Source organism: Sinohyriopsis cumingii, chromosome 1 (genome assembly GCF_028554795.1).
Source record: "Sinohyriopsis cumingii isolate HCF-2022 chromosome 1, ASM2855479v2, whole genome shotgun sequence".
In the NCBI taxonomy this organism is placed as follows: Eukaryota; Metazoa; Mollusca; class Bivalvia; order Unionida; family Unionidae; genus Sinohyriopsis; species Sinohyriopsis cumingii.
In genome coordinates this window covers 24,835,541-24,851,799 of record NC_142961.1, presented here as the reverse complement: position 1 = coordinate 24,851,799, position 16,259 = coordinate 24,835,541, and the positions used below count along the sequence as shown (strand labels likewise).

The 16,259-nt window shown below is 37.8% G+C and overlaps 1 protein-coding gene across 1 annotated transcript in view; it reads right to left on the bottom strand.

The window, feature by feature from the left end:
* LOC149806565 (maltase-glucoamylase-like) overlaps positions 1 to 15,700 on the bottom strand; it is a 301,187-nt gene extending 285,487 nt beyond the window's left edge. Inside the window, exon 1 of the mRNA XM_089954697.1 lies at positions 15,132 to 15,700. Coding sequence (XP_089810823.1) covers positions 15,132 to 15,584 — 453 coding nt within the window. The 5' untranslated portion in view covers positions 15,585 to 15,700. The remainder of the gene's footprint in view (positions 1 to 15,131) is intronic.
* Positions 15,701 to 16,259: the final 559 nt, after the last annotated feature.

The window sequence follows — 16,259 nt, the reverse complement described above, 5'->3', positions numbered from 1 at the left end:
TTTTAACCTATGCACGTCGACTGCCTTGTTAACGCTATATGTATCTATCGCAAAAGAAAATAAAATTAAAAGACTGAAATTTAAAGTGCGCAAATATGGTCGGTTAATCTGCTTACAAACATAGAAATGGGTGCAACATTTTATGTAGAGTAAATACGATACAGTAAGACCGACAATCGGGTGAATTGACATGCCAGCCAGTATATTTGGTGAAGGATGAACACGGGAAAACCAGGAAAGACGCATCGACCCACGTTTAGCTACTGACAAACTTTGACACATACCCATGCTGGTCGAGCTGAGACTCAAACCCTTGCGGACAAAGGCGAAATGTCAGTGATCTGTAAAGGCGACCGCCTTAGATCACTCGGCCACTCGGGACTCAGACCGATGCTCAGACCAACAAATAAATGAATGGAGCGACGAAGGCATGGTGTCTCGCCTTAACAAAGGTGGCTGTAAGGCAACAAGCACAGTGTGCATCGAAGACTTTAGAGCTAAGCAACATTGCTCTGTGAAAAAAGCACACAAATTTTATTGAGTATGGTTCATTATTTACTTTGTCATATTACTGCTATAAATAACTGTTATACAGTGTTTTTATGCCATGCATGATTATCATCTAGATATCCGTGTACAGTGTTTTAATACCATGCATGATTATCATCTAGATATCCATGTACAGTGATTGTATCCCAAGGATGACTATCATCTAGATATCCTTATGCACTGTTTGTGTCCACAATAGAGATAACATGAATCACGAGAAGCCTGTATTAAATACCAGGGTGCGAAGAAAGAGCTGCTATGTAGAATGTATTAAATACCAGGGTGCGAAGAAAGAGCTGCTATGTTGAATGTATTAAATAACAAGGTGTGAAGAAAGAACTGCTATGTTGAATGTATTAAATAACAAGGTGTGAAGAAAGAGCTGCTATGTAGAATGTATTAAATACCAGGGTGCGAAGAAAGAGCTGCTATGTTGAATGTATTAAATAACAAGGTGTGAAGAAAGAACTGCTATGTTGAATGTATTAAATAACAAGGTGTGAAGAAAGAACTGCTATGTTGAATGTATTAAATAACAAGGTGTGAAGAAAGAACTGCTATGTAGAATGTATTAAATAACAAGGTGTGAAGAAAGAACTGCTATGTAGAATGTATTAAATAACAAGGTGTGAAGAAAGAACTGCTATGTTGAATGTATTAAATAACAAGGTGTGAAGAAAGAGCTGCTATGTAGAATGTATTAAATACCAGGGTGTGAAGAAAGAGCTGCTATGTAGAATGTATTAAATAACAAGGTGTGAAGAAAGAACTGCTATGTTGAATGTATTAAATAACAAGGTGTGAAGAAAGAACTGCTATGTTGAATGTATTAAATACCAGGGTGTGAAGAAAGAACTGCTATGTTGAATGTATTAAATAACAAGGTGTGAAGAAAGAACTGCTATGTTGAATGTATTAAATAACAAGGTGTGAAGAAAGAACTGCTATGTTGAATGTATTAAATAACAAGGTGTGAAGAAAGAACTGCTATGTTGAATGTATTAAATAACAAGGTGTGAAGAAAGAGCTGCTATGTAGAATGTATTAAATACCAGGGTGTGAAGAAAGAGCTGCTATGTAGAATGTATTAAATAACAAGGTGTGAAGAAAGAACTGCTATGTTGAATGTATTAAATAACAAGGTGTGAAGAAAGAACTGCTATGTTGAATGTATTAAATACCAGGGTGTGAAGAAAGAACTGCTATGTTGAATGTATTAAATAACAAGGTGTGAAGAAAGAGCTGCTATGTTGAATGTATTAAATAACAAGGTGTGAAGAAAGAACTGCTATGTTGAATGTATTAAATAACAAGGTGTGAAGAAAGAACTGCTATGTTGAATGTATTAAATAACAAGGTGTGAAGAAAGAACTGCTATGTTGAATGTATTAAATAACAAGGTGTGAAGAAAGAACTGCTATGTTGAATGTATTAAATAACAAGGTGTGAAGAAAGAGCTGCTATGTAGAATGTATTAAATACCAGGGTGCGAAGAAAGAGCTGCTATGTTGAATGTATTAAATAACAAGGTGTGAAGAAAGAACTGCTATGTTGAATGTATTAAATAACAAGGTGTGAAGAAAGAACTGCTATGTTGAATGTATTAAATAACAAGGTGTGAAGAAAGAGCTGCTATGTAGAATGTATTAAATACCAGGGTGCGAAGAAAGAACTGCTATGTTGAATGTATGTATTAAATACCAGGGTGCGAAGAAATATCTGTTATGTGGAATGTATTAAATACAAAGGTGCGAAGAAAGAGCTGTTATGTGGAATGTATTAAATACCAGGATGCGATAAAACAACTGTTATGTGGAATGTGTGTGAAGTTTAACAGTTGTAAAACATCAAAGGACAAACTTATATTTCTCAGTTTTTGTTTTCTCTATAACAATTAATTACATCTCATAATTCTTATTAAATTTCCCTTGAAATGATTATTAAATTCTGAACATAAAGTTAATAATAATAATAATGATAATAATAATAATAATAATAATAATAATAATAATAATAATAATAATAATTATAATGTGGAGTTAGGACTGCGCCTAATCTTTAGAATCTCTAAGCGCTTTACAATATTAGATAACACATAAAGTCATATACAACGACAAGATTACTAAAACAAACACCATACAATTACAAAACAAGAACATGCTGAGAGTGATTAAGGTAATAAACATTATAAAGTCTTTAAGTTTGGTCTTGTAGATGTAATTGTGAGTTTTAAGAGCACAGTTGAATGATATCACATTGTCCTCGTTTCTAAGATCTATGGGCAGGTTGTTCCACGGAGCTAGGCCTTTGTAAGCAAAAGTGCATTGTTCGTACGACTTCGTTTTAACAGTGGGAACAATTAAAATATGGGTGTTCGAAGAGGTGTGTAAGTTTCTAGAGGGGGTATACACATAGATTATGTCAGGTAGGTATACTGGACTGCAGCCAGTCAACGAAATGTAGTATAGTGTGTGTGTGTGTGTGTGTGACTTGTATTTTTAACGTAGCTTTATCGATTTTTCAGGCATATCGCTACGATGTCTTCGGTGTTGCAGATAAATCTTATATTGATGTCCAGCACTAGGGCATCATGCCGCAGACACGTAGCATGATGTCCCACCAAGTCACATTATCCTGACACCAGGCCGATCAGTCCTAACACTAACTCTTAATGCTGAGCGCCTAGCGAAGCAGCCGATAGTGCCATTTTTATTAGTTTTTGATATGACTCGTCTGAGGTTCAAACCAGCGACCTCCCACATCCGAGGCGAACGCTCTAAACATTTAAAATAATATTCTTGGAAATAGAGACTTGAATTTATTTAAGAAAGGATACATTCTTGGATATTATATTGTGATTCCACAAAAGACTGTTGGTACATCATTACTACTGTGGCCATCACAGGCACATCAAAACTTTCAGCGTTGGATTTATTGGGAAACCACTAAAGTTTATTCTGAACTTTATTCATTAGGACATGTGTTAGTAGTTCTATGATGTTTTTGGATTTAATTCGCAATACCTTAAGTTTTTTTTTATACAGTTTCACTTCGTATTTTAGAGAGAAAAAATTGTTTGTTGAATTTTACAAAACTTGCTGATTTTTTATCTTTTCTGTTTCTTTGTTTAAGACCAAACAGTCGAAATGATAAGGAATACACAACTGTTTTAATGGCATCAACCGAAAGAAAATTGTGTATGGAGCTGATGCGTCTCAGCACCATATACGCAGCATTGCATATGTTCATTACATATTGTGCAATGAGAGTCTACTGTCGAGAGTGACACCTAGGTTTCGTAATGTGTAAACTTAATGTTAATATTGCTGATACTTATTGTTTGAGGTAAAGGATATGAATGATAAAGTCTTTGCGTATTGATCGGGATGGCTTCAATTTATCATCATTCATCTGCAGCTTGTTACATGTCATCCACGTCTTCACATCGAAAAATACACCTCTCTACGCTTTAGATCGTAGCCTCGCCTCCAACAGGGTAGCTACATTTGCATATTTGAGTGTCATCAGCTCACGATTGGTGAGACACAGGATATCGGTCTACGATGCTTGAGAGCGGATGATTGTGCAGAATGAAGAGAACGGGCCGAGAACAGGTCCTTGTGGAACAGCAAAACAGATTTGGCTGGAATGTTTTCCAAATACAGACACAGTTTGTGTCCTGTTGACAAAGAAGAATTTGAAATATAGTAAGGCTGTATCGTGAATACTGAATACGTGCTGGACACGGTGAATTAAAATATCATGGTTTATTTTGTCAAATTCCGCGGACAGACGACTTTAATCCTTCCAAAATTCAAAGCAGAGAGAAGGTCGTTAACTACTCTCAGACGGACAGATTCAGTACTATGGTGAGAGCGATATGCAGATTGTACATTGCTAAAAAAGACATTTGAATTCAGATGATATACAAGTTGGAAGAGAAAAACTTTAGCTAATAGTTTTTAAACGAGTAAGAAGATAGAACAGATCGGTAGTTCTTGAAATAATTTGGGTCAAGAATTGGTTTCTTCAACAGAGGCGTAATAGTGGCAGTTTTGAAAATGATGGGAATTCCCCCGATGAGAAAGAAGTACTGATAACATCAGGTAGTGAAGGCAATATTGAATATACATTTGGACCATTAGTTCCCTCTTTATACAGTCTTGACACGATCCCTCCATGGATATTTTATCTCTAGGAGATAAAGTCCACCTACAAAGCAAGTCCTGATGAATTTCGTGGAGACGAAACAGCGATATAAGGGGCGCCTTACGGGGGTACCGGGTATGAAAAACACGCAAAATTTAATAAACGGTATCAATAATTTGTACTCATGGAAACCTTACTTAGAGAATTTTGATTTCAACGCCTCGTATACTGTTTCGAAATAAGGCCCCATTCTAACAGCAGAAAAAGTTTAAAGAAAATTCGTCGAGCTGATTTCGAGAAACTTGCGACTAAATAAAGGAAGTCGAGCAGGTCACATGCCTTAAGATTATATACATGTGGGCCATTACGTCTATTCTATATACAGTCTTAAAATGAAACCTCCATGGATGTTTAATATCTAGGAGATAGAGTCCACCTATGATGTCAATCAAGGGTCCATGTCAAAACTCTTTAATGGGGGTACGTAATTTCCCAACTATAAACATAATGTAAATTCTTCTTATAGCATATATTTTAACCGACCCCGTTTATATAGCCGCAAATGTCTCGAAATCAGCTCATAAAATTTTCTCCAACCTTTACTGTTGGAGCACATACCTACCTAGAAACCATCGTGGAGTCGTTGAAATAAAAATCCTCTCTAAGTAGGTTTTTAATTGGGTCAAACTATTGTAGCGGAAATTATATCGGCTACACTACACCGATTCTAGCTATCTCGCGTTCTTTATGATAGTTGTTTGTATTTAGAGTGATACCCGGCTGAATCTCTCTGAGGACTGGTGCTCCAGAGCGCGACAGATTTCTGTCTCAGCAGGATGCCGTCATATTTCTGGCTTCTTGTCGCGAGTGGGTGTCCTGTGGTCGGCGACTACGTCGTCAACTGAGTCGCTGATCGTCGACTGGATCGTCGTTCTGGATCGCCAGGTCGCCGACTGGGTCGCTGAACTGGTTGCAGAGCGTCGACTGGGTCTACGACTGGGTCATGGAGTCGTCGACTGGATCGCTGAATCACTGGCTCGGTGGCTGACACGGTCGCTGAGTCGCCGACTTGGTCGCCGAGTCTCCGATTGGGTCTCCGAGTGAGTCTCAGAATCGTCAAATGTGTTGCTGTGTCGCAGAATCGCCGACTGGTTCCAAATTCGTCGGCTGTGTCGCTGACTGTGTCGCAGAGTCGCCGACTGGGTTGTCTGTGTGTCACAGTCGTCAACTGGGTGGCTTGTGGTTGCCGAGTCACCGTTGGGTCGCAGAAGCGTCTACTGTGTTGCTGACTGTGTCGCAGAGTCGCCGACTGTGTCGATTACTATGTCGCAGTGTCACCGACAGGTTCACCAGCTTGGTCGCAGAGTCGCCGACTGGGTCTAAAGACTCGGTTGCAGAGTCGCCGACTGGGTGCCAGAGTCGACGATTGTGTCACTGACTTAGTCGCAGAGCAACCGAATGGGTACACGAGTGAGTCGCAGAATTGTCGACTGTGTCGCAGACTTGGTCGCAGAGTCGCCGACTGTGTAACTGACTGTATCGCCGGCACGATCGTGGTCGAGCGTCGTTACTCGATCAAGATCAACACACAGAGGGAAGAATAGTGCGAAATAATGAGACAAGAGATATCATCAGTTCAAATGTGTATTGTCGCAAGATTTCCGCATTTCTTGGACGAGTCTTGTAGCGCATGTATCCTGGTGGACGAAAGTCCTTGTCCCTACACTTTTTAAATTCACCAGCCTGGCCTTTTCCTGTTGAGCGACCTTCGACCAATTGTGCTTGCTCCGGCGGGTGGTTATACTGCTTCAATTGCAAGGGACGTCTTTATATTTATTTTTATTATGGGAATAGTAAGGTTGAGATCGAGTTGTTTTGGCTATGTGACCCTCGACTTGTAAATAGGTTTTAATGAAGTAAACAAGTTTTATTCTCGGAGTAATAAGGATATACAGGGCTTAGGTGATATTTTATATGTAAACATGATCACGTGATCCTTTATTTTGCATTTAGGCATTTCCAAAATTGTGCATTAATTAGTTTTAATAACGATGCTTAGAGATGAGTCTTACAGTCGGGGCTTATAAACGTTTGATGTGAAGTCGTTTCCTTCTGTCGTAGCCAGTTTTTGAATTTAATGTTAATTTTTCTTTAGATTCTTTGGATTCTAAAAGATTAATTCGTTTCTCTGGAAATAGTTGTTGTCCTCATACAGAATTCTTGAACAAAGACATTTCTTAAAATTTTATTTGGATTTCAAAAACCGGAAGATTATTTCTTGTGTTTCCACAAGGAATTATAGACAACAGCATTGAAAAGAATACAGCATACGTCATCGCCTTCTAACTTGGATTCTTCGTTGGGACTCGAACTTTAATTCATTAGAACATTTATATCATTTGGACATCTAAAATTTTATTCGTGGATTGTTCTTGGAGTTTGTTTTTCAGATTTGATTCTTGAAACCGTAAGTTCATATTTTTTATTTTTATATTATTTTTTTTTTCTCCAGGGAAATGAATTATTTGTTAGACTGTTCAAAGCTTGTTGTTTTCACTCTTTCTTGTGATGCTGTTTATTTCGAACCTAAACACGTAACATATGAATTGGGGGCTTGTCCGGGGTTTTGAATTTTGGCTAAGATATTTCAAAAACATTTTTTTTTTTTTTAAATTTGAAATCATCATGTTTTTTTTAATCTAAGTGAAATCGACAAACTTTTTCTAAAACGTCATCAAAAGTGGAAATCTTTCTTTCAAATCCTACCAAGTAACAATTAGGTCTTTTAAAAAAAGATGAATTGGTTCAACTTGCTAGAAAATACGATCTTTCTAAGGTAAATGCTTCCTTAACGAAACAAGAAATAAGAAATATTTTGGTTCAGTATTTGGTAGAAAAGAATTTTTGGATAAAAATGCTTTGGTTTCGTTCCGTTAGTCTGTATTAGACTCTGACATAAAAGCGAAGGAATTAGAATTAAAATACAAGATTGAATTTGAGATGAGGAAGCAGGAGCTTCAGAAAGAAGAAAGAGAAGACAAATGCAAATACAAGCGGAAGAAAAAGAGAAAGAAAGACAAATGCAGTTACAAGAAAAACAAATGCAGTTACAATATGAGAAAGAGGAGAGACAGAGACAGGAAAGAGAGAAAGAAAAACAAGTGCAATTACAAAAATAACAAATACAAATGCAATTAAATAAGGAAGAACGAGAGAAAGAGATGGAATATCAATTTAGAATAAAAGAAATGGAGCTGGTAAGTGAAAATCATATTTCCACTTCAAATACAAATTTAAGTTTGATCTTGCAAAGAATATTAGATTAGTGTCCCCTTTCAGAGAAAAAGAACAAACAAATATATTACTCGTTTTGAAAAAGTTGCTGAAAATTTGAAATGGCCAAGGTTGTTGTTGTTGTTGTAGGGTTTAATGCCATTTTCAGCACAAGATAGGCTATACATGGCGGCCAGTATAACTGGTGGAGGAAGAACCCTGGAAAACCCAGGGAAGAACCACCGATCCACGAGAAGCTACTGGCAGGCTTTCCCACATGCCCACGCTAGCCTATCCTTGGACTCGAACCCACGCAGACAGAGGTGAGATGGCAGTGATCCGGAACGGTGAGCGCTTTCGACCACTCGGCCACTCGCGGCCCCGAAATGGCCAAGGTAGCATTGGACTAAATTATTACAATGTGTACTCACTGGTAAGGGTAGTGATATTTGCAATTCACTGTCAGTTCACCAAAGTGGTAACTATGATGTGGTTAAAGAGTGCATCTTATAGGGCTATGAGTTAGTCCCTGAAGTAAATCGGCAAAAATTCAGAAACTATAGAAAAGAAGCTGGACAAACTCATGTCGAATTTGCTAGGAAGAAAGAGCAGTTATTTGATAGATGGTAATTAGCCAAGAAAGTTGAACGAGATTGTGAAAGTCTCAGACAACTTTTATTACTTGAAGATTTCAAAAACTCTGTCCATAGTGGCGTTAAGTCTTTGACGAGCATCAGATTGAAACTTTGGAAAATGCTGCTCGATCTGCTGATGAGTATTCTTTAACTCATAAAGATCCTCTTGTAAATACTCAACAGTCTTCTGGCAGAAAAGTATTTCAGCCTAATACAAGCGCTTCTAAAACTCAAACTGGTACAACTTCTAAATATCAAGTTTCGGATAAGCTTGATTAAAGATCATTGTCTCTTCCTACGGGTACGTATTGCAAGAAGAAAATACACGTTATTTCTGATTGCTACAAGTTGAAAACTAGGCATCAGAATCAAGACAGACCTATTCCAAATGGTTTTATTTCTCAGAGGTCAAGGTCACGGGCATGTGTTGAAAGCAATACATTTGTTGGGTCTAATAAACCCCAGTCTGATTTTATTATGGACAATTATGAACCATTCATATCGAAGGGTTCTATATTACTCATGGCTGATTCGGCCAATCCTATTCCTATTAAAATTTTAAGGGACAAAGGTATTTTGCCTTTTTCTGAGAAGTGTTTCTCTAACGAGAGTGTTCTTTTTTAGGGAATAGAGTGCGGCTTTGTTAAGGTTCCTCTCCATTGTGTAAATGTGTCATCAGACTTAGTCTCAGGACCCGTGACAGTCGGCACGGTGTCTGTTTTACCCGTTGAGGTCATTCATTTATTACTAGGCAACGACCTAGCTGGAGACAAGGTTGTGGTTAAGCCACTTGTAACTGACAAGCCTTGCTTAGATCAGAAAGTCGATCCAATTGAAAACGAATTCCCTGATTTATTCGCAGCTTGTGCAGTTACCAGAGCTATGGCAAAGAAAGCTCTTGAGAATGATGTTGATAAGGAAAGTATTCCTTTAGATGACACGTGTATTGGTCAGGCTTTTGATGAGGTCACTTTGACTCCTTGCTTGGATCAATCAGAAGGCATTGATCACAGTGATCCTCTTTTAACTACACATTCTCTTTATTCTAATCAGTGTGATAAACGACAATCACTTGTCGTCGAACAGGTAAAAGATCCTGCAATCTCCTGTTTGTTGCAAAGGGCCATTAGTGAAACTGAATATACTGAAGTTCCTGTATGTTAGTTCATTAAAAATGGAATTCTTGTGAGAAAATGGAGGCCTACCGAGGTACCTGCTGGTGATGAGTGGTCAGTGAAATATCAAATTGTAGCTCCAAAACCTTACAGACAGGAAATACTTAGTCCGGCCCATGAAACTCCATTGGCTGGTCATTTATGGATTAATAAAACGCATCACAAGATCTTGACTCGTTTCTATTGGCCAAAAATCAAACGTGATGTTAGTAAATACGGTAGATCTTGTCATACCTGTCAAATGGTAGGAAAACCCAATCAGAAAATATCTAAGGCTCATCTACAACCTATTCCTGCTTTTGACGAACCATTAAGTAGAATTATGGCAGATTGTGTTGGTCCCTTACCTAAGACCAAGTCAGGTAACCAATACATGTTGACCATTATGTGTGCGTCAACAAGGTTTCCAGAGGCAATTCAATTGAGGAAGATAAAATCTAAAACAATAGTAAAAGCTTTGATAAAGTTTTTGTTTTACTTAATTTGCCCTTCCCAAATCTGTCCAGTCTGACCAAGGCTCAAATTTCATGTCTGGAATTTTCCAGGAAGTTATGTACGAATTAGGCATCCAACAATTCATATCTTCTGTATGTCACCTTGAGATCCAAAGGGCATTAGAAAGAGTCCATCAGACTTTGAAAAATATGATTCGATCATATTGTTTTCATATGGGTAAAGATTGGGACGAAGGCATTCATTTACTATTGTTTTTAGGGATTCAGTTCAAGAATCTCTAGGCTTCAATCCCTTTGAACTGGTTTTTGGACACTATGCGTGGACCATTGAAGTTACTGATAGAGAAACTTCTTTCTAATGAAGAGTCTGAAATTAATCTTCTTGATTATGTTTCCAATTTAAAGTATAAGTTGTCAAAGGCTTGTGAGGTCGCAAAAGCAAATCTGCACTCTACTCAAACCAAAATGAAGTCAAGATATGATAGAAACTCAATGGAAAGAAGCCATTTGCAAATACAATTTGTGTCCTGTTGACCAAGTAGGACTTGAACCACAGTAAGGCTGTATCCTGAATGCCAAATACATGCTGGAGACGGTGAAGTAATATATCAAGGTCTATTGTGTCAAGTGCTGCAGACAAATCAAGGAGGGTGAGAACTGTAATCTTTCCGCTATCCATCGGACACCCCTTATTTGGTCGTTTCCTCTTGACGAATTTCTTGAGGACCTCCATCGTGGATGGATCTATCCCCTAGAGATAAAACATCAAAGACTGGTCCATGTCAAAACTCTTAAGATGGGATGTAATGGCGCAACTGATTAGGTATGACGTCATTTTCTGACGGCATGTGTTGTACTCGACCATTTTTCTCCAATTGCGAAGTTTCTTTACACCTTTCCTACATTAAGAACGGGTCCCTATTTAGATACTGTCCAAAAGACGTTGAAATAAAAATTCTCTAAGTCGGAGTACAATCACTAAAAACTGGTGATACAATCTATTAGCATTTGCGTGTTTTTCATAGCCTGTACCCATATGGGCGCCCCTTATTTCGTTGTTTCTTTTCGACGAAACTCATCAGGACATCCTTTGTGGGTGGTCTTAGTCATCGAGATATAAAATATCAAAGAAGTGTCTAAGTCACAACTCAAAGAAAATGTGACGTAGTGTTGCAAATATAACGTATGATATAATATTACGGCATGTGTTCTACTCTATCTCCACAAACCGCGAATTTATCAAATTTATCTCGACCAATTTTTATGTATGTTCCTGCTGTTAGAAAGGGTCCCTAGCTAGATAATGTCCAAGAGGCGTTTAAATCAAAATCATCTAAGTGGAGGTTCCATTAGTACAAACTATTGATACAATCTATGAATATGTGAGTGTTTTTCACACCCGGTACCCGTCGGATACCTCTTATTTCGCTCTTACCACACGACGAAATTCGTCAGGACTTTATTTGTGGATGCACTCTATCCCCTAGAGATAAAATATTAAAGAAGGGTCTATATCAAAACTCTAAAGAGGGGACGTTATGGCCCAACTGTACGACGTTAGATGTTGTACTCGACCTCCTTTCTCTAGCAGCGAATTTCTCGAAACTGGGTCGGCGAATTTTCTTCAAACTTTTCCTTCTGTTAGAATGGGGCCCCATTTAGATACCCTAAGAGAGGCGTTGAAATCAGAATCCTTTAAGTAAGGGGTCAATTAGTACAAACTATTGATACAATCTATTAATAATTGAGTGTTTTTCATACCCGGTACCCATCTGGCGTCTCGTATTTCCCTGTTTCCTCTAGACGAAATTCGTCATGACTTCTTTCGTAGATGGACTCAATTCTCCTATAGATACAATGTCAACAAGGGCCTATGTCAAGCTCTTTAAAGAAGGGACTCAATGGCCCAAATATATTACGTAAAATACAATTTTCATGCGGAATGTGTTGTACCCGACCACCTTTATGTGGTCGCGACTTTCTCGAAATCGACTCAACGTATTTATTTATTTTTTTAAATTTTAAAATTTTAGCACGGATGCCTAACCAGGTCCTGTCCAACAGGCGTTGAAATAAAAATCCTAAAATCAGAAGTTCAGTTAGTACAAACTCTTGATTCAGTCTATTAATATATGCGTGTTTTTCATACCTGGTACCAATCGGAAGCCCCTTATATCGCGGTTTGCTATCGACGAAATTCGCCAGGACTTCGCTCGAGAGTTGACTCTATCACCTCGAGATAAAATTTCAAAGAAGGTGTATAAAGATATGATGTTCTCACGTCATGTGTCTTACTCGACCTTCATCTAACAGCAGAGTTCTCGAAATCACCTCAATGAATTTAAAAAAAACCCCAACCTTTTCTACTGTTAGAACGTGTACCTAGTTAGATAGTATGATGGAGACGTTGAAATCAAAATCCTCTTAGCAGGTGTTCAATTAGAACAAACTATCGATACAGTATATTACAGTATATTAATATCTGCGTGTTGTTGTTTTTGTTAGTTTTTTTCGGGGGTGGGGTGGGGTAATACCAGGTATTTATAGAGCGTCCCTTATTATGATGTTTCCTCTCGACGAAATTCGTCAGGACATTTTTCGTGGATGGACCTCTATCCCCTAGAGATAAAATGTCAAAGAAGGGTCTATGTTATAATCTTACGGTATGTGTCGTACGAGACCTCCGTCATCCAGCTGATTTCTCGAAATCGGCTCAACGAAATTTCTCAGGACTTCTTTCGTTACTACACTATCCTCAAGAGATAACATCTCAAGAAGGGTCCTTGTCAAATCTCTTTAAAGATGATACTTAACGACCAAATTGTATAAGTAAGATATAATCTTCTTGCGTCATGTGCTTTACCCGCCCTCCACTCCCCTTTATAACCCCAATTTCTGGAAATTGGTTACAAGTATGCATAGTTCCCCAATTCCAAGGACTTCAAGACAGTATTCAAGTCAACTGCTCCGCATAATTCTCCTTTAAGGAAATGACCATGACACAAGAGAAATCTCCAATTTCACACTTGTGTGGTTTTTGTGGTTTCCCTTTTACTTGAGTCATTATTAAGCTTTTCGAACCCGAATACTAATACTTAACGCCTCGCATCACAAGACAGGACCCAAATGCCTAACACACCTAATTAATCCTGTATCAAATGACTAAACACGTATTCCTATCAATATCCTAAACCATTTCTACATATAGTCCCTGAACTATCTATATTCAGCTTTATATAGCACTCGTATTTCTCCAATCAGGTTAGGATTACACCAATGCATGCCCTAAAACGCTTTCATCTGCATTAAATAAGTGGTAACCAATTACACACTGAATTGGGAATAATGAATAAATACAAAAACTCGGTGTGAATAAGGAATAAGTATTCAAATGTATTTGAAAATATTTGAATCGGGAATAAGTAACTGGTTACTTATTCCTTATTGAATCGGGAATAAGGAATAAGGAATAAGTTACCAACTTGATTTCGCTCTCACATTATATAAACGAAAGGTCATAATTAGGTACGTTGGTCACGTATTCTCTAAAAATTGTTTGCGCGAGAAATTCAACCCTGAGGTCCAACAACTTTGCCAGTCTATGACTTTAACCAGAAGAATGAAAAAACTTCAAAAGTTCGTAACTTTAATCACTCTTCATAATGATTTATTTCATTGGCGTAGATGTACTCAAAGCATCGTATATGATTTTGGGATCTTGAGTTCGAACTTAAATTTTGTGGTTGACAGGTTTTGAGAATACTGGGGCTGGTTCCATTAAACAAAATTTTAGGCATACTGCAGTAACTCCACGGGCCGGGCCCGCTGACAACGTGGCGCCTTATGTCTCGCAAACTTTAAGGTCGGACCTGAACACGGCCTGGTTCCGTCCCTCAAGCGACTGCCAAATGTCTATGACGTAGCTATGGATTAAGCATCATGAATTATTGTAGAGGTTTTGTACATGTGCTTGCATTTCTTACATATGATGTTTCCAGAATACGGAGCCCATTTTGCGCCGGCAGATGAGGATGTATGATATTCTTTCTAACTAGACCGTGATCAACCAGCGTAGTATACGTGTCTACCATGCTCGAAGTCGACTGCAGTACAGGTGGAATTCGAAATTGGTAAACCATCTTAAAAATTACTGACCGTTTACTGTTGTAGCCGAATTTCGGGTTAAAACATATTTTGCATTTGAAACTACTAATACAGGGCATTTACGTATGTTTATAATGACAGTATTTTTCCTCGTGTTATCAAAGTGGCTCTTATCTGTTTAATACTAAAAACCTAAACCCTGTTGCTGACGGAAGATTAGTTTCAAAGACAAGAAATTTAAACCCGAATGCGTGCACTCAACAAAAAGGTACTGGGATTCTTAAAATTGAAACCTGAATGCATGCAGTCAACAGAAGAAACAAATATTGACTGGTTGAATACAACTTTCGGTACCAATCTTGTAATGAGACAAAGATGCCATTTACACTGTTGGGTTGAATACAACTAAAACCACGTAATGCCAAGAAATACTTGGAAATGTTCAGCATAAAATAAAATAAAGAACTATTACAAATGAAACTGAGACGTCAATGTCTTTTCAGTTTTCAAAGACACAGTTTCTTCTCTAAATAACGAAAGTAACAACTGTAATCATGTGACATGTGAGATTTTAATGCAAATGCTACCAAAAGAGTTGCACACAAAAAAAACAAATCTAGTGCTCTTGTTTTCATTTTAAAGTTAAATGTATGTTTGCAAGATGGTTAATAACATACACTTTAAATTCATGCAATTTTTGTTGTTGTTTTCCTATGAGATTATTATATACTCAGGTTTATCACTGCGAGAAAAGCAAGTTTATGTCAAGCAAAATTAAGTTTACACCTTACCTTGAAATGAAGGATATCGTTGTGCCTCATTTCAACCTCCATGACGATTTGTCTGATTTCTCGATGGAACGGTCCATTTCCTTTCAGTTCAAGGTGTACTCTTACGCCAAACGTTGTATTCTCTTGTCCTACAACCCTGTAACCCACGTGCTCTGAAAAGTAACAGTCCGGCACGAAATCACCTGGTTGGTGGTCATACGTACATTTCCGCTCCTCGCATTTTTCTTTAGTTAAATTTTCCACTTTTCCTTTGGCTTCCGGAAAACAATCAATTCTTCGAGACAGCGTTTCTGATGACGGTGGTGAAGTCAGCTGCGTAGTTTTTGACGTTATCGTTGTAGCTAACACAATTAGAAGCATAAGCACAATCTCTACTCTCTTGAAGCTGAAACCAGATAATTTACCACCGCCCTCTTCTGTCTGTGGTGGTCCCTCCTCAACAAAGTTGTACATTTTGCTTCCCCAATTTCAATAGACAATGTCTGAACTAAAGAAACGTGTTAATCGTACTTTCCGGATCTTCTGTCTAGTAGAGCACCCATCTATTCGATAACGAGGCATGTAAAGATAACGGAAATATTTATCTATCGGGAATGACTATTACTGCTCTTGTCATGCCCGAAAATGACTTGGCAGCATTTGTTTTGTGTTCATGGAAGTGTTATTTATGACTGTGTTGATAAGTTAAATGAGTACATTTGATATGAGTTAATAGAGAGATATTTTTTAAGACAAGAAAATATAATTGCTCACTAATATTTTGATATTTTATAGTACTTACTTAAATAGAATACCGAAACTAATTTACTAAATGTTTGCTGAATAGCATCAGCATATTGTTATGACCTTGAATCACTAATCTCAATTGCATTTACTCGACGCGTGTATTTACTACACCTAAAGGATTGTCAGTGTGTACTAGCATGCACATTAGTCTTCTTTGCGATTCATTAAAACCTGTCGTAAAACTTTCAGTTACAAATATCATACCTTTCCGACTAACACGTCTGAGGCAGACTTGCTTGTAACAGAACATCCCCTAGGCAATGATTTTCTTAAGTTGTTCATTTTCTCTCCAACAAGCTTTGCAAAACCACAGCTTTGAAAACATTTGGTTCTTTACGTCGA